The sequence below is a fragment of the Medicago truncatula genome, chromosome 7 (genome assembly GCF_003473485.1).
Source record: "Medicago truncatula cultivar Jemalong A17 chromosome 7, MtrunA17r5.0-ANR, whole genome shotgun sequence".
NCBI classification, from domain to species: Eukaryota; Viridiplantae; Streptophyta; class Magnoliopsida; order Fabales; family Fabaceae; genus Medicago; species Medicago truncatula.
Window position 1 is genome coordinate 4,803,457 of NC_053048.1, and position 24,193 is coordinate 4,827,649.

At 31.8% G+C, this 24,193-nt stretch overlaps 2 protein-coding genes across 6 annotated transcripts; both read right to left on the reverse strand.

Moving 5' to 3' along the window:
- Nucleotides 1-6,338: 6,338 nt before the first annotated feature.
- On the reverse strand, nt 6,339-11,222 carry LOC25497548 (uncharacterized FCP1 homology domain-containing protein C1271.03c). 5 transcript variants are annotated; one of them, XM_039827239.1, is made up of 8 exons: nt 11,012-11,217; nt 10,746-10,801; nt 10,538-10,640; nt 10,040-10,142; nt 9,875-9,941; nt 7,730-7,915; nt 7,567-7,627; nt 6,339-6,709 (listed from the first exon to the last, which is right to left on the reverse strand). In XM_039827239.1, exons 2-8 carry the CDS (start codon nt 10,764-10,766, stop codon nt 6,537-6,539), a joined length of 714 nt encoding a protein of 237 aa, XP_039683173.1. In that variant the 5' UTR covers nt 10,767-10,801; nt 11,012-11,217; the 3' UTR covers nt 6,339-6,536. The 5 variants fall into 5 exon arrangements, with proteins under 5 accessions (XP_039683173.1, XP_024627260.1, XP_013447613.1 ...); XM_024771492.2 differs by having other exon boundaries at nt 6,339-6,781; nt 10,538-10,801; nt 11,012-11,221; XM_013592159.3 differs by having other exon boundaries at nt 10,538-10,801; nt 11,012-11,218.
- A 7,057-nt stretch (nt 11,223-18,279) lies between these two features.
- LOC25497549 (uncharacterized FCP1 homology domain-containing protein C1271.03c) lies at nt 18,280-21,780 on the reverse strand. Its single transcript, XM_024770746.2, has 7 exons — nt 21,751-21,780; nt 21,267-21,534; nt 20,051-20,132; nt 19,855-19,921; nt 18,951-19,136; nt 18,782-18,842; nt 18,280-18,487 (listed from the first exon to the last, which is right to left on the reverse strand). The coding sequence occupies exons 1-7, from the start codon at nt 21,778-21,780 to the stop codon at nt 18,291-18,293; spliced, it is 891 nt and encodes a 296-aa protein (XP_024626514.2). The 3' UTR covers nt 18,280-18,290.
- Nucleotides 21,781-24,193: the final 2,413 nt, after the last annotated feature.

Below are 24,193 nucleotides of genomic sequence, written 5' to 3' on the forward strand. Positions count from 1 at the left end.
CAAATTCACAATGAAAACACTAATTGTTACGACTTAGGTTGATGAGGAGAATCCAACACAAAAGACTAATCTTAAATTTGGTGAAAGAGCGTCATGGTTTGAGTACAAAATTAAACATTTTTATGATCTACTCAATGTAAGACTCAAAACCTCGTAAATTGGATATTAAATAGGCTGTGAAACCATCTTAAATTTGTAGGATGAATATAAATTATAAATACTTTTTTATTTCATGATGGATCCAACATGGGATTCTTAAAGTGTATTTACGAGTTATTTTTTGAGAGATTTTCGAATCATATCTGATCTAATGTAAGACTCTAAACGAAAACCATGACCATAGTTAAAATTGGAGCTCCTTGATATTATTATACTACCAATTCTTTTGCCAACAAAAGAGGCTTATATTATTTTTGATAGTGAAGTATTTATTACATGAATGCTACATTTTACCTAAAAGAAGTTTTGGAGAATGCATTTGTAGAGCAGAGAAACATAAATACATCCATTGAAGTCTCTTAAAAGCTCAAATTTTGGACCTTGTGAAAAAGGGAATTGAATAGTGTTATAGGAAATGGAATATTAATAGCTCTGTTGTATTACCACTCTGTTGTATTACCAACCTAGAAAGTGGCAGGACTTGTTGACATACCACATCAATATTGTTGGTTATGTGCTTTTTGGTTGATACATTTAAGCAGAAGTGTGGTCCTGAATCCTAATATTCCTAGTCCTATGTGTTATTCTTTTAACAAATTTTTATGAACAGTACCATTAAACATATCCAAAAATTGAATTTAAGATTAAGATCAATCCTTTTGGAATTCTATGTGCATAGTTTTTGCTGCAATGTTTTGGTCTCTTGCTGCCACTTTGCAGATATATAGTACCACATTAGTATTGCATCACTTTTCACCGCTACAATTGAGACTGATTGTTAAATACCACCGATTCCACACATTAAGAAAGAATGTAGTTATTGATCTTGGTCGATAGGTCTTTCATTTAGTCATTTCATGTAGTAAAAAAAAAGCTTTTAATAGATTTTTTTTTTAAGAAACTAAATTAGCCATCTAAATTGGCACCAGAGAGAATCAAACCTGAGACCTTGAGAAGGAATACACTCCAAGGTCCGAAGTCAATACCACTAGGCCAACCCAAGTGGATTAACTTTTAATAGATATGTTTACTAAAAAACAGAATATTTTCACATCTAAATTGTTTGACGCTTACAATTTTGAGTACATAATTAAATTAAAATCTTCTTCTTGAGATGGGTGGTTTAGAGTCAATTTGCTTAAAAATCACCCTCTTCAATTTGTTTTTTCTTTCCTTTTTAATTAAATAAGTTATTTTCACGTATATTTAGTTTTTCTTTGGTCTTTTGGTGTGATTTTATCGTCTAAATATGATGTTGTTTGATTTGATTTCTCATCTTCATGCGGTGTTTTATTTATTTCTCATCTTGATGTGGTGATAATTTGTTTAGGCTAAAAGTTGTTCAGGTTAAAATATTAATTTTGATCAAGTGTAGATTAAATCAATAACTTTGGCATCGTAGATTGCTAGAGTGCTATAAGAATTGTACATTGGTTTCTTTTAAGGAACTTGATTGAGGATCAAGGGTCTAAAGGAAAAGAGGGATTTCTTTTCACCTCCTAGGTGAATTGTGGGGGTCTTTCGTTGTAGAGGATCCAAGCTTCCGGCATAGCAAAGAAGAATTTAAGGTGAAGGAATTACAAGGATTGCATGGGAGCTTGAGTTTCGAAGACTTGGAGAATCTCCAATTTCAAGGACTACTTGAAGATTGGTGGTGTTGTGGTTGCTTAGGGTTGAAGATTAGGGTTGCTTAGGGTTGAAGATTGGAAGTCCTTAATGTAGGTGTTTTCTACTCCCTCCGTTCCTTTTTAAGTGTCTTTTTATGGTGAATTTGTCGTTCCTAATTAACTGTCTTTTTGGTATTTTAAGGTTACGATTTGTCGATTATACCCTTTGTCAACTACTTTTATCTTTTTCAATAAAACTAATTAATGCTATCTAGTTGGAAAACTAAAGTTTTTTCTTTAAACAAAGTTTGTTTCTTCTTATCTTCAAATTTAAACAAAATTTTGTTACAAACAATGGTTCCAAGAAGAGTTAAAATTCTATAAATAAGATGAGTAGCAATTGTTAAAAATTTCAAGTGAAAAGTAAAAAGAACATATTTGAGAGAATAAAAATAAAATACTCCATGAATGTTCAAAAGGAAGAAAATGTGGAAGACTCGTTGGAATTGCTGATGAGAGGTGAAGAGGGAGCAATAGTTGAAGACTCAATTGACAAAATACATGAACAAGAACAAGATGACAATGAAGAAGAAGTTTCATCAATATAATTTTTATATTGACTGAAAATAATTAAAAAGATGTGCACAATATTTAGAAAATTAACAATTGTTTGTTATGAGAGAGAGTGTGCAAGAAAATAGAAATTTGCCGAAGAAAAAGATAATAATTGACAATTGTTTGTTATGAGAGAAATATAACATATTAAATTTATTGGAAAGATAAAGTGTGTGCAAAAAATAAGAATTTAGTGGTGGATTAAAATGAGGGTATAATAGAAAGATAACGTGTAAAAATACACTGCGCTATTTTGATGTTAATTTTCTAAAAAGACATTTAAAAAGAAACGAATGTAGCATCAATAAAAATGGAGGTACCCGAAGTGAGGACGAAATGGGAAACAATTATAAATCTCTTTTCTTCCATATCTTTTAGTTTTTTGCATTACTATTTGTATATGAATTTTGTGTTTGAAACCATTTGATTTGATTGTGATTAATTTTTACCCTTAACCTAATCTTTGATTCCTTGAGTTAAGATTCTTTTCAAATTCAATTATATCACAATTAAGCTTCAATTAAGTTTCAAATCATTAATTCATATACCTTATATTCATTAGAGTTAGTATGATTTATTGCAATTATGTCTGATTTGAGTTTGTCTAATACTGGAATTTGTATGCTTGATTATTGATATTTAATGTAATTATAAGACTTAATATTTAAACCTCTCAATTTAACTTTGAATCTTAGTTATTAATATTCTCTTAGAATTATTATGATTCTAAGAATTTTCACATTTCCAATAATATCTCCGAATCACATGATATGATCTTCATATAGTCTACCAACCCCAAGATTAATGAAATATTAGTTAACAATACAGAAAGGTCAAAAGCATAGTTAATCATACAACTGTGGGCATGAGGCACATAATGAATCTATATCATCTACCCGTTATTATATGGTGTACTGTACACGTATGTCATTTTTCTTAGATGCATGTGAAAGGGGATATTTATAGGTTACTCTAATCTCACATTATTATTTGTTGACAAAAGTATTCTTTATATGATATTCATCTATATATGTATTAGTGCTATATGGACAAAATAATTACACCAATTTTTAATTTCACAACCACTTTCTAGAACTCTATTAATGCTATATGGATAAAATAATTAGAGAACCGTTAACAACACGTTCTTTTCAACATTTATTTTAATACATATAATTTTATAAGACGAAATTCATTTGGATTTCACCACTTTATATATGCTTCATTTGATTTCAAAATCATGTAAGCTTTAGAAATAATTATGAGTGTGTATATATTTGTCATTAAATGAATGCAAAGAGTGAAGAAAACACGTCGACATGTTTGATTTCCTATATCAAGTTCAAAAACTAAATGATATGGCAGCTTTGGAAATTGATCACTACAGGAGGTCAAAAGTCAAAAGAAAATTGGGTGATGTGGCGTTAAGGCTTGACATTAGCAAAACGTACGACAAAATTGATCGAAATTACCTTTAAAGGATTATGTTCAAAATAACTTTCTCCTATTGATGCATCAAATGGATCATGACGTGTGTTGATATTATTGATTACTCTGTTCTTTTTAATGGTAATATTGTTGGTCCTATCATTCCAAGTTGAGGCTTGGGACAAGGAGATTCTATTCCTCCTTATTTGTTTATCATTTGTGCATAAGGCTTTATCCGCTCTTATATGGAAAGTAGAGGCTTAGGGTGATATTCATGTAGTTAATATTTGCAATAATTCGCCAATTATATCTCATTTGTTTTTTGTTGATGATTGCTTCTTATTCTTTTGAGCCAATTCTGCTCAAACTATAAAAATGAAAAATATTTTATCCATTTATGAGAGAGTGTCATGTTAAGACGCTAATCTCCAAAAGTCAGGAATATTTTGCAGTTGAAATGTATCACAGGCTCAACAATATAGCATGCAAACATTCTTTGTGTACAAGTTGTTATAAGGATAACCATCTATTCCAACTCGTTGAGTATTAAATATCTTTCAAAGGTGATGTGTTAATCAAATTGTTTCTTCAATCTATTCCAACCTATTTCATTAGTTTGTTCACTCTCACTTTGTCTCTTTCTGACAAAATAAAAAAATGATGAATTCTTTTTGGTGGGATCACTCAAGAGATCAATACAAATGCATACATTGGCTCTCTTGCGACAAGCTATCTATGCATGAAAAAGATGGAGATATTAACTTTAAAAGTATGGATTATTAAAAAAAACAACTTTAAAATTTTGGTGTATGACTTTCAATATTTCTATGCAATGTAAGCAAGGGTGGAGAGTTATGACAAATCCAGATACACTCAATGCTATACTTTATAAGGCGACATGCAAGGAGAAGTATTGCAATTCTAAGTTTACTCTTAAGGTAAATAGCAGATGAAACATAGGTGATGATGCATCTATTCCAGTTTGGTATAACAAATGGATTTTAAATGATGTCTCTCTTTATTAAAAATAAAATAAAAAATGATGTCTCTCTTATTCCACGGTACAATGGTGAATTCTTCAAGTATCAATATGATGATCCAACCTTTAAGTACGAATAAGTTGACGTTCAATATCTTAAGGTTTTGGGTGAATCTGAGATGTCCAATCTCACTAGTGTAATTGGTCTTATTCCAATATGATAATCCATTTGCTCTTATACATTCAAAAATGACATTTTTACCCTCTACAGAAGTTAACTACTGTTTCCCGGTCTACGGTAGTTAACTATCGTTTCAGATCCAAACCTAAATATACTAGGAAAAAAACTCATGCCGTAGTTAAGTACCGTACAAATTTCTTACTGTCTTAATTTCTGGTCCCAACAGTGAGATCGTGGGAATGAATTTTGTTTTCAACAACTACTAAACATGGAGAAATTTTAGTTGAAATTTCAGTTCTGGTTCAGTAGTTGTAACTGTTAAAATGTTATCCTTATAAGTTTTAAATGATGCACATAAGTCCTTTTAACATATACGAAACTCAAGCAAGCTAAGAAAGGCTGGTAGGACTCAACAAATGATTAATGTGTTAATATATTGAAATTTCCCACCTAACCTTGACAGTTGACTTTCGAATAGAAATTCTTTACCTAATATAAAAACAGACATTTTATTTAATTAACCTCAACAGATGCTTTTTTCTTCAATTAAGCCAATAAGATCTTTCTACGGTACTAAACTACCGTATGAGTGTCATTTTTGTTCATATGTATATATGCAATCGATAGTTAATTACCATAGACCAACGAACGGTAGCTAACTATTGTTGAGGTAAAGCGTCATTTCGGGTGCCTTAAAGCAAACTATTATGCTATAGTTCATCATAGGTAATTGATGGGTAAACTCGACTTAGTAGCTTTGGTTAGAGTTAATTACTTCAACTAATCTCTATATATATGAACACTCATTGTATCATTTTCATTATCTTTTATCAATCTATATATTCATTATATATGATTGTATCTCCCTCATGATCGGTCCTATGCTTGCTTTCTTGTCGATCATTATGATCTTGATTCATAACACAAATTATTGGAGATATAGATTAGTGACATATTAGTTGTAGTAGATAGTAATATAATAACAGCTTCTAACCATCCCATTAGTATGTAACTTTTACATTTTATTTCCATCAATAAAAATAGTCAGGCTAAACTGCATCTTTCGCTTCATAAGTTTTAAAATGTTGCGATTTTGCTCCTCTATTAAAAAAAATGACAATTTTGTCCCCTTTCATCCCATAATTGTTGAGAAGACCCAAAACAGGGGCCACAATCGCAACTTTTTGAGAAGATAAGGGGTCAAAAGATCATATTTCCCTTATGTTATGGGGTAAAAAGAGCATATTTCCCTAAACATTGGGTCACTTTTGCCATTTTTTTTAATAGGCGACCAAAATCGTACATTTTGAAACTTAGGAAGCGAAAAATGCAGTTTAGCCAAATAGTTAAGTTACTTTTCTCTCATTCCTTCCATGAATGTCATGTTTCATAACACAAATAGTACACAGCTGTTCAATTTAGGAACAATATAGATATGTAATCACAAAACAATCTAGCAAATTAATTTATGAAATTTTTTTCTGCAAATTTCTTTAGTCCTTGTACATGTGATCCAAAAAGAGAAAAACATTACTCAAAATGGGGCATCAAATATGCAACCATGTCTTCACTTTTCAGGTTGACAAGCAGAAATACTATTGATAACATTGAGGTAAAAATCCCAAAATTCATTTGTTTCAGTGATCCGTTCTTGACCAAATGGATGTTGTTCTACATACTTCACCATATTTTCAGCACTTGCCAGTCCTTCTAGATATTGGCGTAGATCGCCTCCGGCAGCTGACAGAAAGTAATTCTTGTTATTAATAATGCATAGCATAAGGTCTATACAGGAGTTCTAGCGTTCGATCCCTGCAAAACTAACGTAATTACTAACTTATTAACATTTGCAATAACAAGTTTTGGGAGGCATGAAAATGAGTACACCCTTTAACAAGAAAAGACCATGCCCAATTAGAGCATTTTTTTGTGATTGTAAAAAAATATTTGTTGAAGAAGATAAATTAGCCCACCCAAATTGACACCGGAGAGAATCGAACCTGAGACCTTGATAAAGAGCTCACTCCCAGGTCTCAAGCTAATCACACCGAGTCAAACCCAAGTTGGTTTTTGTGATTGCAAAATTTATAGTGAATCAAAAGTACAAAACTCGCAAAAAAACCAGTTTTAGACCATATGTAAATGATTAAAATTACGTATATTTCTCAGGCACTTTTGATAAATGGCTTATAATTAAGTGCTTGTAGTTTAAGCTTTTGTCATGTAAATGATTATTCATAAGCTATATCTATAACAAAAGATAAAATAAAGTCAATTTGATATCATATAAGCTATATAAGTTGTTTGCACAAGCAACCCTGGAGAGCTTATGAAAATAAACTGAAAAAGTGAAAGTTTCTTATGTAACAAGTCGTCGAACTCTCCCGAACAATCTCACAAGTACTTATGCCAGTAGATAAGTTCTATTGAAATCAATCCAAACAGGCCATAGTATACTGATGTTAATGTAAAATTTGTTTACTTTATTTAAAAGATGTGATATTCAATTTCAAGCCAAATTAAATGTTAAAAGAGAAGGAACAAAATCAAGCAAAACCTTATGACTTTACATATATGAAAGTCATTGTGTAACATACCTAGTGAATTGTCATTCTGATTCTCATAACTGAATGTATGAGGAAAGATTGAGTTGTATGGCTACAATAATTTATCAAAACATTAAGCATAAGTTAGGACATGATAGTCGAAAAAAAGCATGATAAATGAAGAAAAATACAAAGGAAGGGTTAGTTTATTTACAGGATTAAGCAATGCCTTGTGGGGAGAATCATCCAAAAGCAATGTGTTTGATTCATTGTAATATCCCTTTTCCCAAGGAAGATTTGGATCATACTTGTCCCAAATTTTCCTTAGATCCTTACAAACTAGTGGCTTGCGCTTGTTCTCAACAGTTTGGAAAGCTGTTTCAGTACAATGTGATATATCCTGTCAAAGAATATGTAGGATGAGATTAATCTAGACCAATGTCTAACACAAGCAATCAAAAATGGAAGCACCAATAAATAAAGAATTAGCATGCACTGTCATTTTATGCAGTCTAACATTTCCTATGGATTGTAATATCGGGCGTACGGTATGTTGATTATCGGATTTTAGAAGTTAAAAAACAAAGAATCCAATCTCTATTTAGCAATTGACATTTACCAACTGCAGCATTTTGTGACTGCAATCGATTTGGACCGATAATATTGAGATGTGTCTTGAAATCATATGTTGAATGTCGGAGAAATATGACGGCGTTTTGTCCCGTAGGGACTGCTGCGCTAGGTGCGGCTGTGTTGATGTTTCAAGAAGATCTGTTTCTACAAGCTGCGCTAGACACACGAGCAAGCTGCGTGAAACGCATAGATTTATGTGGAGCTACACTGGGTGCAGAGGATAATCCTGGGATCCGAATTTTCAGCTTTTAGAGTGTGTAAAAGGTCAAAACTTGTTCTCTATGGCTAATTTAATGAAACCAAATAAAGTGATCGTTAGAAAAGATATTCTCTAAGGGTTGATGTCTTTTGTGTGGGATTAGTGGCTTGGAAAACACGTGATAGTGTGAGAGTTTTTTATGCAACTTTAGTGTTTTTCTTTGTTGTGTGTTTTAGATACTTTTTGGCTGTGCCAAAACTAGATGCCACTTTTTCGGTGCGACCCACCACTGTGCCCTATGACTAACCGCCTCAGAATATGCCCGCGAGCATGACAACCATTTCGAAGCCACAACCCACCACTTGGCACACCACGCGTCACTACTTTCTTTTCGAGTGTACAGACACGCCTTCACCAAATCCGCATGTAATAGCGTGTATTAGTGGTGATCAATCAGGTGGTGACTCTTTTCCAACATGTGGAGTGGATCATATTAGTGGTGACTTTTATTTCTACAGACAACGTTCAATCCAATGGTGGCTTTTTTCTCCAAAGTGACGCTCTTTCCCACGGGTGAATCACTAATCGCAATTTCTCTTCTTGTCAATAATCATAATGTTTTGTTGTAACAAGCTTTAAGCATACTAAGCTTTAGCTTGACTGTCAGAATCAGGTTAGTCAACATTAGTGGTTATTAGTTTATTGCTATATAACTCAACATGATGCTCCAAATCTCACAAGATTGTAAAAAGAAAAAAAATCTCACAAGATTTAATGAACACATACATTGTTTGTGAAAATCATGACTTAAATCCTAAAATCCAGAATTTTGCGACTTTACTCACCTTCAACGATTCAAATTCATTGCAGAATTTCAAATACTCACCTTCAACGATTCAAATTCATTGCAGAATTCCAAAATAAGCAAAATCCTACTAAAATTGCATCAAAATCTTGAAATCCATGCAAAATCGCAAGATTTTACATGATTTGAAAGATTCTGGTTTTAAACATGTCAATTTTGACCCGGTTTGTACATGTACTTGGTTCTATAAATACATAAAGGAGCAAGTTTGTCTAGGTTGCTTAGCATTATTACGACTACTAAAGAATATTTGACATCCAAGTTTTGAGTCATTTAAGTCTAAGTATTTTGTGGAGTTTAAATTTTGAGCCATTTATCACATATATTAAGCAATTTATAACATATATTAAGCATTATTTTTATTTTGGTAAAATCTATCGATTTTGACTGCGATTTTACGATTTTCAATTTTACTATCCTATATCGATTCTACAAAAGTAGTTGAGTAGAATTCTTTGATTTTGATTGCGATTTTACGATTTTTGATTTTACTATTCCCTTTCAACCTGAAGAAAAATCTCAATTTTGACAACCTGGCACGTATATACTAAGGCTTATACCAAATCTACCAAAACAGATTCTCTAGAGGACAATCTATTTGAAAATTATAGAAGAAATTTTTGAAATCAAATAAACTTTATGAAGTGTTCCGAAGTACTTACCCAAGTGAAAATCAACATTTGTTTCATGTCTCCCATCAAATAATCAATGATACTGTCAACAGTTTCCCTAAAAATTATAAAACACATGAATTAAAAAATAACAACTATTAATACTTAATTTAAGAAAATGTTAACGAGTGTTCTTAAAACATTGTTTAAAAGTACTTTGATCGTGAAGACCACACAGCCACTTCAAATCTCTCAAAGCAGAAGTTCAGAAATTCATGAGAAAAAGACCTCTTGAATAATGAAAAAGGCCTCTTGAATACTGGAAAAAAAAATGTGATAAAAAAATGCATTAATTCATGGATTCAAATCATATACACGGTCAATGCGTAAGAAATCAATTGTACGTTACAAACCTTTGTAGCACCGACATTTTAAATTAAAGGTGTGTTTAATGTCCAACACATAGGACCAACAATTGTGATCATATTTTGCCCTTAAAAAAAAATTGTGATCATATTTTATTGTAAAAAAATGTGATTATACTTTATCAACTCATTTTCTTAAATTATTATCGATATTGATGGATGAGTGTTGTGTATGTCTCTGTGCTTCATAGTTAAAACGTTTAACTAAATGATTGGTTGAGTTACCAAAACAATATGATGGGTTGTGATTTTGTGAAAAAAAAATAAAAATAGGAGTTATTTTTCTTACATGAGTTCCTGGCTATGGTTGCATCTGGTGTAACCTCCTTTGGATGTGAAGAAACAATATCAGCAAGAAGTCCATTTAAATCAAGAACAATAAGCTTCTTCTTCTTCAAAAATCCAATTGATGAAATACACAAATTATTTTCCTCTTCATCTTTTTCATCAGTAACAGGTAATTTTGTTATAATTTCTTCAGTAATAGTATCTTCTACCTTTACTACACCAACAACCATTTTCTTTCTTTTATCTATCTATGTCACCTTGAATTCTGTAAACATGAACATCATAATCATATCATATTATACATAATATTCAAATAAATGTAACATAATCATGTTACATAACCAAAAACATAAAATAAACTATAAAAAGCAAGTACTATAATTATAAATAAATACCATTATTTTATTAGGTGTAAGATAAGAACAAGAGCAACATGAGTATTAATCAAAAAGACAGAGAGAGTAGAAAAACATACCAGAAGAAGGGAATGAATTTTCTACTTCATGACTTGAACGCAAAGAAATATAAATAGAGAGTAGAAAAATTAAATAAAGATTATAGCATTGACCTTTGGGTCTTTCAGCACTTCCAACTTTGAAAGTACCTTGCAATTTATATGACAGAAACAGAAAGTACCTTGCAATTTACAAAAGGACAAACGACAAAGTGGGGAACTAGAAAAAATGTTCTAATATCTGTCAGCAAGTAATTTAAGGTTTTTGCCAACGATGCAAATTGATTAAAAAAAGGTAAAGATTTTACTATCTTGTAGCTTCCACGTACTATCTGAGAATTCTAAAGTCAAAATTACTCAATTCGTCACTTAACATAATTTCATCTAACAACTTTGTTATTTTTTTTTTTATTTTTCTGATTTCATTTTTATGTTATAATTAAGTAACAGTTTCGTTCTTTATCTTTTACTTTTCACGATTTAATTATTTATGTTATAAAATGTCAACATTGTTATTCTTTTTTATGAGATTTTTTAATGAAATTTGAATTGTTATGTTTGTACGATGAAAATTTGAGTTTGTTTATGAGTTTGATGAATTTTTTTATAAGTTTTTTTAGTGAATTTTTTAATTTTGTTTTGATAAAAAAGGATAACAATGTTAATTTAAGGGACTAATTGTATAATTTTGTCAATTCTAAATTATAAAATTATTATTTCTTTTTTTATTTAAGAAAAAAGTATATATTATTTATTAAAATATCAAATATATGTTAAATTCAAATATATTGAATATTCTAATTTTTACAAAAATTTGTCATTTAAGATCTCTACAAAGTATCTTGAGGGCATTCCTTAGCAATTCTTAAAGTTTAATTCATGTTTAATTAATTAAATATATTTGTCCCATGATGTAAGGAACGGTGAAACAAGTAGGTGTTACAAAAATCCTGATATGAAGGAGTTTTCGTTTCTTTGGGATGACATCGGGATTAGATTTTTGCGATGCGTTTATGCCGATGTTTGCATCTCATATGGACTTGATGTTGGACCTCATTGCGGGGCCACTCTAATACTTTAGGAGTTGGTTTTCTTGCTAGATTATCATTAGAATGTGATTATTATTATTTTCACTCTATGTCTTTCTCACGTACCTTATTTTTTTTTCTTTCAAAAATACCGTTTGTTCAGATTTTAGAATCCGAACAATATTTCCGTGCTGGTAGTTTCAAATTATCTCAGAAGAACGAGTTTGAGTCCCAGCTCGAGAAGGAGGTGGAGGTGGAGAACGCGTTTGATGATAAGCAGTTGTAGGACAAGGAAAAGGTGGAGGTGGAGCCACATGACTATCCTAGTGGCCCATACGACATGTGTTGTTTTTTTTTTTAAATTAATGTAAAATGGTGTTAAGGTTTTGTTTTTAATTTTTGCAACGACATTCCAATTTAAAGTGTGTGAACAATAGCAAAAAGTTGCAGGTTATACATGATAATGATAATATCATATGATGCAAGAGAATTGGTTCAAGATGTCATACAAGCCATTGGTCTTCAATGACTACAAAATGTCAGTTATTTTCTTCTTGACCATGGCATGTTGTCTACTTTTGTTTAGAGATGGTACGAAAAGACGTCTAACTTCCATCTTTTCATTGGGGAGATGAAAGTGACACTTGATGATGTGTCATGTTTGCTGCGTCTCCTCATTTAAGGAATACTCCTAGACCACAATGGTCCTCTTTCGAGGTCTAATGCAATTGATTTGATAGTGGAGTTGTTAGAGGATGATGTGGTTGAGGCTCATTATAGATTAGAAAGACGAATGGTTCTCATGCACATTTTAGATGGTTGAGGGAGAATTTTAAGTTGTTTTTTCGGAGGTAATTGAAGCACAAGAAGATCATGATGTTGTAGAGATGCGGATGAAACAAGACCAGGTTGTCCACATATATATGCTCTACTTGGTGGGTGTCACACTCTTCATTAACAACATCACCACATGTGTGTGTGTGTGTGTGTCATACTTGAAGAATTTCAGAGACCTGGAGCTGATTTTTTATTATGCATAGGTAGCGGCTTCCCTTGCTTACTTGTTTAGGGAGCTTAAAAACGCAGCCCATTATTAGACTAAACACCTGGTCGAATACTTTAACTTTTTAAAGGTATAAATAATAATTAATTGCTTATTTATTTACATCGATGTTCATGTTTCTTATGCTCAGACTTATATGTTGTTGACTTTTACAAGGTTAGGTATTTTTACACTCACAAGGAGTCGAGGTCAAGGATTTTTGGGGTGTATAGAGGGAGGATCGACACCCACGTGTCATGATGTTTGCTACCTTGAAGGGTCATTTTGACGCAGATCCTACTAGAGCACATCTAAATCAGATGGATCTTAGATATGTTATCATGAGATTGTACCATGACCACCGTCAGACATGCATTTTCGAGTGAATCAGTTTTTACTTTGGATGACTCGTATAAGGACCATGTAGGAGCGGGTGCTATGCTAGTTTGGTTATGTCCAAACAACCCCAAGCTTCTACATGAGAGTGCACAGGTCCCCATAAATACAAACAAGAGATCACTAAGCGGTACGTGCAGTATCTTCAAATGGTGTAGAGATGGCTGCTGGATACATGAGATGGTTTTTTGCCATTTCATATCCATACGCCATAACTCCACTCAAGGATGTTGATATCCCAAGGCCACCTGAGCAGGAAGCCCTTAATGAAATTACTATTCAGGAGCACTAATGGTCGGACTAGGCAAGTGTTCCAAATCGTTTACTAAGTAATAAGTGATAAGTAGAGTATCGTATCCAAAGAGATTGTCTTTTTGTCCAAACAATTCGTGTTACTTATTTGAGTCCAAAATAATAAAATAAAAAGTTTAGGGTTAAGAGATTACAATTTTTATCTGTTTGTAACATAGCAAGTTACCTATTTTGGTTGCATAAATATTTGTAGCGGTAAGAATTCTTCAAATTTCATATATTCATTTGTTGGAATTAATTAACAATCAAGTCACATTCAGTTATTCTAAGTAGACTATCTAAGTGCCTAATCTAAGGTTGCGCTCCAGTCACTATATATATTAGGCCCAGTCACAAGTAATTCTTGGATTTCCAAATCTATTTTGAAAAATAATTTTCATCTATCGAAGTTGTTACTAGGTTGAGTCACGACCAGGTCGCTCTCTTTAAGACGTTTCGTGGCACTGCCCAAAATTGTGCAAGGCAGACTATCAACCACGCCGCCTCCAGGATAAAACAAGTCCAGCTACAACTGTGCGATTAACTACTGCACTGTAGAAAACCGTTCAAGAATTACACCCTCAAATATGGCTATTAAGGCCACTCGAAATTAATAATGAAACCACGATTATATGGTATTGTGACCATTCTATTATAGTACTAAGACCGTTCAAATATGGTGTTACCACCATTCTAACATTTAACATCTCCAAATGTCAATATGGTATTTCCAGCACTTAAATATGATGCTACCACCATTCTAACATCTAACTTCTTGAAAAAATCGAAGAAGAATTTATTTTTAAGATCATTCTTAATTTTCGATGGGAAGGGATTATGATCTTAAAATATTATTTATTTCGAAGGGACTTAAAATTATCGAAGGGACTATGCTCTTAAAACCATTCTTAATTCTGAAATGACATTATACCGAAAAGGGATTATGGTCTTAAGAACACTCTTAATTCCAAAGGGACATAAAAAAAAGGAGATGGGGAGAGGAAAGATTCGTCAACACAAGTCAAGAAAGGGAGAAGAGAGAAAGAGTTCTTGACAACTCACTAGAACTCTTTGCTGTAATTTTTTGAACTAGGTGAGCTCTCTTTTATAGTGAGAGTTTGTAACTAAGTAAACTTAAAAATTAAGCAACTCACATATCAGCTCAAGTAACAAACTAATCGGATAAGTTCAAAAAGAAACAAACCCGCAATGAAACAAACTAATGAAGGAAAGATAGGAAATTCAGTTGGATTCTCAATCTTATCACAACAAGTATAAGCTACAATTATGGGAAGTGATATCAATGAATAAATAATAATAATAATAATAATAATAATTTTCATCATTATCAGGTATTTAGAATTAAATACCACTATATAAACACTACTAATGTGTGTGTTCTATTTTATATGGGACCCCTACACTCTATTTTTTTAATTCACACAACACTAAATCAAAGTTTAATTACTTAGGGTCCGTTTGGTTCGAGAATTAGGAGGGGAGGGGAGGGGAGGGATTTTTACGGAGGGGAGTGGAGGGGAGATATTTTTAATTAAAAGTGTGTTTGGTTGAGGGGAGGGATTTTAACAGTATTTTACCGTTTTACCCTTAAACTTAATTAAATAAAAGAAACTGTTTGTTTTTACGATTTCAGAAACTGACAAAGACAAACACACATTTAAGCCGCTATTTTATATAACTCTTATACTACAATTACATATAGACATGTAATAAACTACAACAAACATATTTATATATAAACGAGGCCATGATCAATATATGGAAGAAAAAAAAATGAAACAAAGCATATAGAAAGAAAAGCAGAACGTAAAAAAGAAAAAAAAAATCATGATTAATGTATAGATATATGGAAGATAAAAAAAATGAAACAAAGCATATAGATTAATGTACAGAAAAATAAAGTCAAGATTTTACACAACAAGACATGTAGGATCGGTGAATTAACAGTGAAAAAAAACACTAATAGGTTGTGATTATCCTATTTTAGCTAGAAGTGAAGATTTGCATTTTATATAAGCTGTATCTGATACTCCAACAACAATAAGTATCAATAAAAATAATGCACAGCTTTGAGGATGGATAATGTAGTGTGCCAACAGGAACAAGTTCAATAGCCAGCATCAGCCTTTAAAAAAATAAAATAAATGGCCTGCATGCTTGAGAGAGGTTTTAAGTGGGAACATGTGAAATGTAAACATGTCCTGAGTTTTTACTGTTCGTTTGCCTGTAGGCTGTAGCTATTTTATGCAAAATTTTATTTGTATATTTCTGTTCTCATGGTAAATTATTTTATTTTTTTAAAACTATGTGCGTTTTTAGTGAATTTCATTTTCAATTTGATTCAATGATTACGAGTTATATTCAGCTAATCCGATAATAGTAAGGTTGTGTAGTGAAAAAAAATTCTGGTCAAGATTTTACACAACAAGACATGGATAGGTGAATTAACTGTGAAAAAAAAAAAGCAACAACAAGTATAATAAGCTGAATTAAAATAAAATAATAATAATAATAATAAAACTTCAACGATTTCATCAAAAAAAAAAAAAGACTTCAACGATTTTAAAAGTGAAAAAAAAAACAATACTCTCAAATGAATGGATCAATACCATAAGAAAAAACACACTATGAAACAAACAAGCCACCGTAAGGATAAAGCAACAATTTAAACAATAAAGTTCCAACAACGATAACGATTAAACAAGGATAATAAAGTAGCGAATCAATAACGATGTAATTAATAATACTACGATATAGACAATGAGATGATGAAATTACTCACAATTCACTTTGGAGGAAGCCTCAAGCAGTCGTTGACAACAACAAAGTAGTAGTAAGAGCGGTTTGTACATCTAACAAATAAGAGTGGTAGATTATATAATAATAAAAATTGTTACAAGGAAAATATAACAAAATAATAATAATTGTTACAAGAATAAGATAACCTAATAATAATAATAAGATTGTTACAAAAATAATATAATCTAATAATAATAAAAGTTGTTACAAGGTTAATATTGAGATTTGAAATTAATTTAAGGATAATTATGGCAATGCAATAAAATTTTAAAGAGATTTGCTCCCCTCCCCTCCCCTTCCCTTCCCTTCTAAAAATTGAACCAAACACTTCAAATTAAAAATCTTACCTCCCCTTCCCTCCCCTCCCCTCCAAAACTCTCGAACCAAACGGACCCTTAATGTTTAATCTACCAACCTTCCAATTTTTTCCATCTTCAGATCAATGTTCCAATACACTTTCATTATTTGTGTGCGTGCGTGCATTTGCAAATATCAAAATGACTATTAGCTAGAGGGGCTTCTAGTTACTAGCTCAAACAGAGACTTTAGTTGTGTATAGTCATTAGATTCATTTAGCACTTTATATCATCTGTTCACAAGTTTCGAATTTGATTCCATTCAATAAAAAGTTTCAAAATTGATGATGCCAATATTGATTAATCCTAAATAAGTTGGAAAAACTTTTCTTACTATCCATTTAATGTTTCCCATTGATAAGAAATACCCTTTAGGTCTTTACAAAGAACATGAAATAGCCTTTGTTATAGAGCACCGACCTAAAAATGGGCATCACACATGATACTAACACATAAACAAAGTTAATGACTTTAAAAAATAAAATTAATTTAATGTTTGACCAAAAAAACAATAAATTTAATGACTATATGTGTCACTGGTTTGACAATATCAGACGTTAACACATGTCAAACACCAAATATGCCTTCAGTTTGAAGTGTCAATACTACGTACGTCAAATTTTTTTTTGGAAAATTCTATGGTGAAGTCACGAAAATGACTTTTCTGGTGAAGTTAATACTATAGTATCAAAAATGTTGTGAGTAACACCCCACTATTTGTACAATGACATCAAAAGTTCAGTCCCCATAGTATCAACAATTCATCAGACTAACAAGAATACATTTAATCTAATTTTATCCTACTTTGTTTTAAGTGTAACACCCCACAAAGTGTAACACTTAAAACTATCACATAATATCATCAACTATGTTTGTATGTTAAAGATGTCAACGATCAAATAATATTTGTAAGTTCAAGATGTTGCAAGCATTACTGGATGAATTACTATTAATCATGAATCAGTCATCAACAATTTAAAAATGAATTAAACATTAAGATTAAAATTAACTTTTTCAAAAAAGTCAATTTTCTGGCTGCACCGTAGAAGCTCCCTATTTTTTTTTCTCATTTCTTCGTTAAGGAAACTTCTATTGGCGATCTTAAGTTGCATTAACATCATATATAGGTAGCAGCTTAATGTAAGATTATATAAATATGTAAGATTAACATCTCAAAACAAATGTTTCAAATTCATTTATCAAACTTTCTGCAAAATTTCAACTAACAAGATTTCTTTTCAATATTCTTCAGCCCTTGTACAACAAACCCGAAAAGAGAAAAACCATGCTCAATAAGGGAATCAAATCTGCAAGCATGCAAGGTTGCAAAAATGAAAAATTCTAGCAGTTTAACTAAATTGATCATATTACAACTGAAAGAAACCATATTTTCTCTTTTTAGATTGATAAGCATAAAGACTAATGAAAACATTGAAGTAGAAGTCCCAAGATTCGCTGGTTTCAGTGATATGTTCTTGACCAAATGGATGTTGTTCTACATACGTCTTCATATTTTCAGCAGTTGCCAGTCCATCCAGATATTGTCGTAAATCGCCATCAGCGGCTGACCAAAAAACATTTTTTGTTATTAATAATGCATAGCATGAGATAAACAGCTGATGGATATGTCATAAGCTTTCACAAACGTCTCACAAGTGTTTGTGTGACTAGATAAGCTGATATAAACAAATATAAACAGACCCTTAGTATACCATGTCGATGTTACTATTTGTTCGCCTTCATTTATTTTAAGAAGATGTGAGATTATAGCCAAATTTTAAAAGAGCAATTGAGAAGGGACAATAATCAAGCAAAACCTTCGGAGTTTACAAATATACGTAGATCATTTTGTACATACCTAATGAATTGTCATTCTGATTCTCATAACTGAATGTATGCGGAAAGATTGAGTTGTGTGGCTGCAATAATTCATCAACACAATAACCATAAGTTACGCCATGTAACAATGTTTAATGACCGAAAATAAGCTTGATAAATGAAAAAATATAAAGGGTTAGTTTATTTACAGGATTAAGGAATGCCTTGTAGGGAGAATCATCCAGCAGCAACGTGTTCGAGTCATTGTAATATTTCTTCTCCCAAGGAAGATTCGGATCATACTTGTCCCAAATTTTCCTTAAATCCTTAAAAACTAGTGGCTTGCGCTTGTTCTCAAGAGTTTTGAAAGCTGTTTCAGTACAATGTGACAAATCCTGTCAAAGAATATGTAGAATGAGATTAATCTAGACAAATATTTTACCCTGTCATGATTTGCAGTCAGCATTTCCTACTGTTGTAATCTCGGCCATATATGAAGATCGGATGGTTATAATTTTAAGTTTTATGTAAATCCGATTTCAAAATTCAAAACACAAACTGTCCGTATTTCATCTAACATTCCATAATGTCAGCAATCTGGATTCAATCTTAGTGACTGCATTCAATCTGGATTGATAATATTAGTATTCCATAATGCACAGATGTAGCAGACGAAGTTGATGCGTTTTCGTATTAAACTAGTTCCGATTAAAGTAGCTATATACCACTTATGATTTTAAATCACAGTCCGCAGCCATAATGCAGACGTAGTATAACATATTTTGAGATCTTTGCAACGTCATTGCAGCAGTTATCTTGACTGTATCGTCCACAGTTTGCCGTAATATAAAGGTTGGCAATGTAACCGCGTCAGTAAATTAAAAGCATGATACCAGTAAAAATGGAACTAAAATGAAAATCTGAAAGCTTGATAATCCCTAATACTGAAAACGGTATAAAATACAATGAAAAGATTGCATAACTAAAACAACTCTATGAAAATTTATGCCAAATCTACCACAACAAATTCTCTAGTTTAGTGAACAATCTATTTGAATAATAAAGACATTTTAGAAATAAAATAAAATTGATGAAGGGCTCAGTAGTACTTACCCAACAGAACACCAACCTTTGTTTCATGTCTCCCATTAAATAATCAATGACACTGTCAACATTTTTCCTATAAAGTTATAAAACACATGAGTCAATAAGTACTAGCAACTACTAATAATTAATTGTATACAAAGTGAAAGAAAAAGCTGTTGAATCAATAAGCAGCAAATATTAATTAATTGTTTAAGATTATTACTTCATTCTTGAAGACCACACAGCCACATCGAATCTCTCAAAGCAGAAGTTCAGAAACTCTTGATAAAAAGGCCTCTCGAATACTGAGGAAAACGAAGCACAAACCAATCATTAGAAAATAGATTGATCCATAAATCCAATTCATATACAAAGTCAATGAGTAAGAAAATTGTATTTAGTCGATCAATTGTAATCGTCGGATCATTAAAAACCTATGTAGCTTCCACACTCCAAATTAAAGGTGTGTCCAGTTTCCAACACAACATGGGATACATGTGATACAATGTCGTGTCTAATGTATCTGTTTCATAGTTAAAATTATATTACTTTAAGCAAAAGTTCATAATTGTTGTGTATGTCTTCAAATTTGTGAAGTTGAGAATGATAAGAATTGTGACACTATTTAGCAAGTGTGTCACGATTTTCTAGGCAGTGAGCATGTTTTGCAGGGTGTCCAATCGTGACACTATTTTGGGAAAACGTGACAAGATTTTTGGCTTGTTGGGTAAGTTTTCAATATAAGGTTGGTCGTACCTTGGGTCGTACGCACCAAACATGTCACGATTTGGGAAAATGTGACACGATTTTGACAGCTAAAGACTGTTATATAAGTGTTCTTTGCAGATTTTGAAGGAGAGTTAGAAGAGAGAAAAACTTGGGAAATCAAAGGATGTAACTTTAGGGTTGAGGCTCTTTGATTAGAGTTCTCTTGGGTTGGGAAACATTGTAAACACCTTGGGTGAGTGAAAATCATTGAGTGTCTTGTTCATTGGTGAGATTGGGAAAATGGGTAGAAATTAGGGTTGTTCTTTGTGAACTTGTTGAAGCTAATTTTTTGTAACCCATTTATATCTCTTTGTAAGAACTCATTGATAGTGGATTGGAGAGATCAATCTCTCCCCCATATTATGTCAACTTGGACCGAACTGGGTCGACAATCTTTCGTGTGTTTGTTCCTCTCTTCTCTCCCTTTATCTTTTGTTTGTGGTTTTGTGCTTTTCACTTTGATTACTAGATTAGATCTAGGTGTTGTTATTGTTTATTATTGCTTGTGTTCACTTTGAAATTGGTTACCACTTTCCTTTGCTCCACACATCATAGTTTACATTGGTGTGAGATTTGAGTCCGAATTCACAACAATAATCATAACTACTTTCAAATTCAAACATATGAAAAAGTAATAATAATATATAAATAATAAAACAGCTCTGTCTCACATGCTTTCCCGGCTATGGTTGCATCTGGTTTAACATGGTTTGGAGGTGGATAAACAATATCAGCAAGAAGTCCATTTAAATCAAGAACAATAAGCTTCTTCTTCTTCTTCAAACTTCCAATTGATAATATTTCAGTTGAAGAACTGCACAAATTGTTTTCCTCTTCTTCTTTTTTATCCGTAACTGATAATTCTGTTATAATTTCTTCAGCAATAGTATTTTTTTCTACCCTTGCTACACTAAAAACCATTTTCTTCCTCTTATCTATCTATATCAAAATCAATTCTGTTAACATGAACATCATAATAATCACATCATACATAAATCAAAATAGAACAAGTCTATGATAGGAACAAAAATATATATATATATAAACTATATAACGAAAAGTCTAAAAAGTGTGTGATAAAAACAAGAGCAAGAACATGAATACTAATAAAAAAGACAAAGAAAACAGAATTGAAGAAATTTGAATGTAACATACCTGAAGAAGTGTTTGAGTTTTCTGCTTCATGACTTAAACACAATGGAAAAGGAATATAAATAGAAAAGAGAAAATTTTAAAAAATAAACAAAATAAAATAAAAATAAAAAAGATATAGCATTGACCGTTTTGACTTTCAGTTTTTCGGTATTTTTTGACCGAAACAGAAAATACTCCTACTTATAAGGAAGTAATTTAATTTTAAAAAAGTTAGTTGACTGCATTTAATTGATAAAAACAATATTCATATTTTATTTTTCTTTTTTTTTTTTGGATAATATCCATATTTTCGAATTTGCCCTTATCTTGAAAATTAAGATATACTTTCTTCCGTCACTATTATAAGCTAATATTATTTCTTAAGATTTATTGAATAAGATGTATTTGGTTTATAATAAAGTTTAGATACATCACTTATTAAATGAATCTGGAAAAGAAAAAAAAAATCTTGCTTTTAATATGACTGGTTATATCAAAAGTTGAAGAAAAAAAATAATTTAAGGGTAGATTTGAAAGAATAACACTTATTATAGTTCTTCAAAAAAACACTTATTGTAGTATTGTAATTGTATTTTTGATTATATTTGTGTTTACCGGTGTTTTTGGTAAACAATATGACTAGTTTTTAAACGTTGCTTGCAAGATTAAACTAGAAATCGTAGCACATGTTGTGCGATCTTTTTTCAGAAAATGTTTGAATGTTCATCATATTCATGAATTTACTTACGAAGAAGATGAATAAAATTGTTTTAGGATGAAGATAATTGTCTATCGACATAAACCAACATATTAAAGGGTAGATTTTTTTTTGTAGGAAAAAGGTGGGTTGATTTATGGATGATTTGTGGTGGAGAGGTGAGTTGTGATGGAGAAATTGGTGAAGAAAAGGGTTGAATTTCATGGGTTTGTAAGTCTGGAAAATATTTGATAGAGTAACAGTAGGTTTCTAATTTCTGAAAAATGAGTTGTGAAGGGCAGGGAAATCGTGTCAGGATTTGGAGAGGATCGTGTCACGATTTGATTTGAAACAGTCAAGAATTTTAAACTGGTCCTCCAATCATTTCACAATTAAGAGGAATAGTGTCACGGTTTCCTCAACTGCCAGTTTTTTATTTTAATTTTGAACTTCTAAAATCGTGTCACGATTACGCTATTACGTCACGATCTTAGTGTTAACACCAAAAATGAAATATTTGGTCGAACTCATGATTATATTTTCGACAAGGCAGATGGGTTATTTCGACATGTTGCAAAGTGCAAAGAGATTTCGACCAAGAGCATACAAACTTCGATACACCGCAATTTCGACCAAAGACAAACATAAATAATTTGAAGTTGCAATTGGAGTGCATGGTGACAAACAAGCCTGAAGTTTATTGAAGTTATTTTTTAATGTCTTGTGATTATGCCAAGTGTAGGGCTCTAAGTATAGGAAGTTATTGGTAGTTTTTTCTACAAAGTCTATATATATCAGTTTGTAATAATAACAATGGGTTGGTTTCTTGATTTCTGAAAACTCTGTAACACCCACGCCATGGGAGCAAACGGGTCCTGGAGTGGAGAGATTGACAGATTCCAACCACCTTTTACATTCCTACAATTTAATATCAATGTTCTTGTTTTACTTTCCTTTTTCTTTTGCATTTCTTTTCATCTTTATTCTATTTCTTCTTCTTTTTAACATGCTCACTTGAGCAATTTTCTATCATGTTGTCATGAGACAACTTGTTATTACAAGATGTTGGAAGCAATTCTGACATTAATGTTCTTAAAGAATGCATGAAGTGATGTCATAAACCGCGAGGCTTGAACGATCCCCTTTAAAAATACATTTGTCACCATCGATCGACATTTATGTCCTAAAACCATTGATGGATACCATTGATGGATAATAAAGTTTACATTATCAAAAATCGGTGTAAACACTTAGTTGCTGAGAGGATTGGCCTTGTGCACTTAGAAAAAAAATTCTTGCCCTAATTTTTTCAGCAAAAATATATTTTTATTTTATTGAAAGCAACAAAAATGAGAAACAATACCTGCAAATTGTAAATGGTAGGTTGCCTCCCATCCAACGCTTCTTTATCGTCACTAGCTTGACAGCGAAAGACTCTTAGAGGTCCGTAAGAACAAGTCCTACCCTTTCATTTGGTAGTTCTCCACCCAAGTATGGCTTGATTCTCTGTCCATTCACCTTGAAAATCCTATCACCTTCCGAAGTCATCAACTCCATAGCTCCATGAGGTGACAAAATTTTGATCACGAATGGCCCTGACCACTTGGACTTCAGCTTTCCAGAAAATAAATTAAACCTGGAATTATATAGTTGCCCAGCATTAAACTCCCTAGACACTAAGTGTTTTTCATGGTATCGCTTTGTTCTTTCTTTATAAATGAGCGCATTTTCATAAGCTCTCAACCTCATTTCCTCTAACTCATTTAG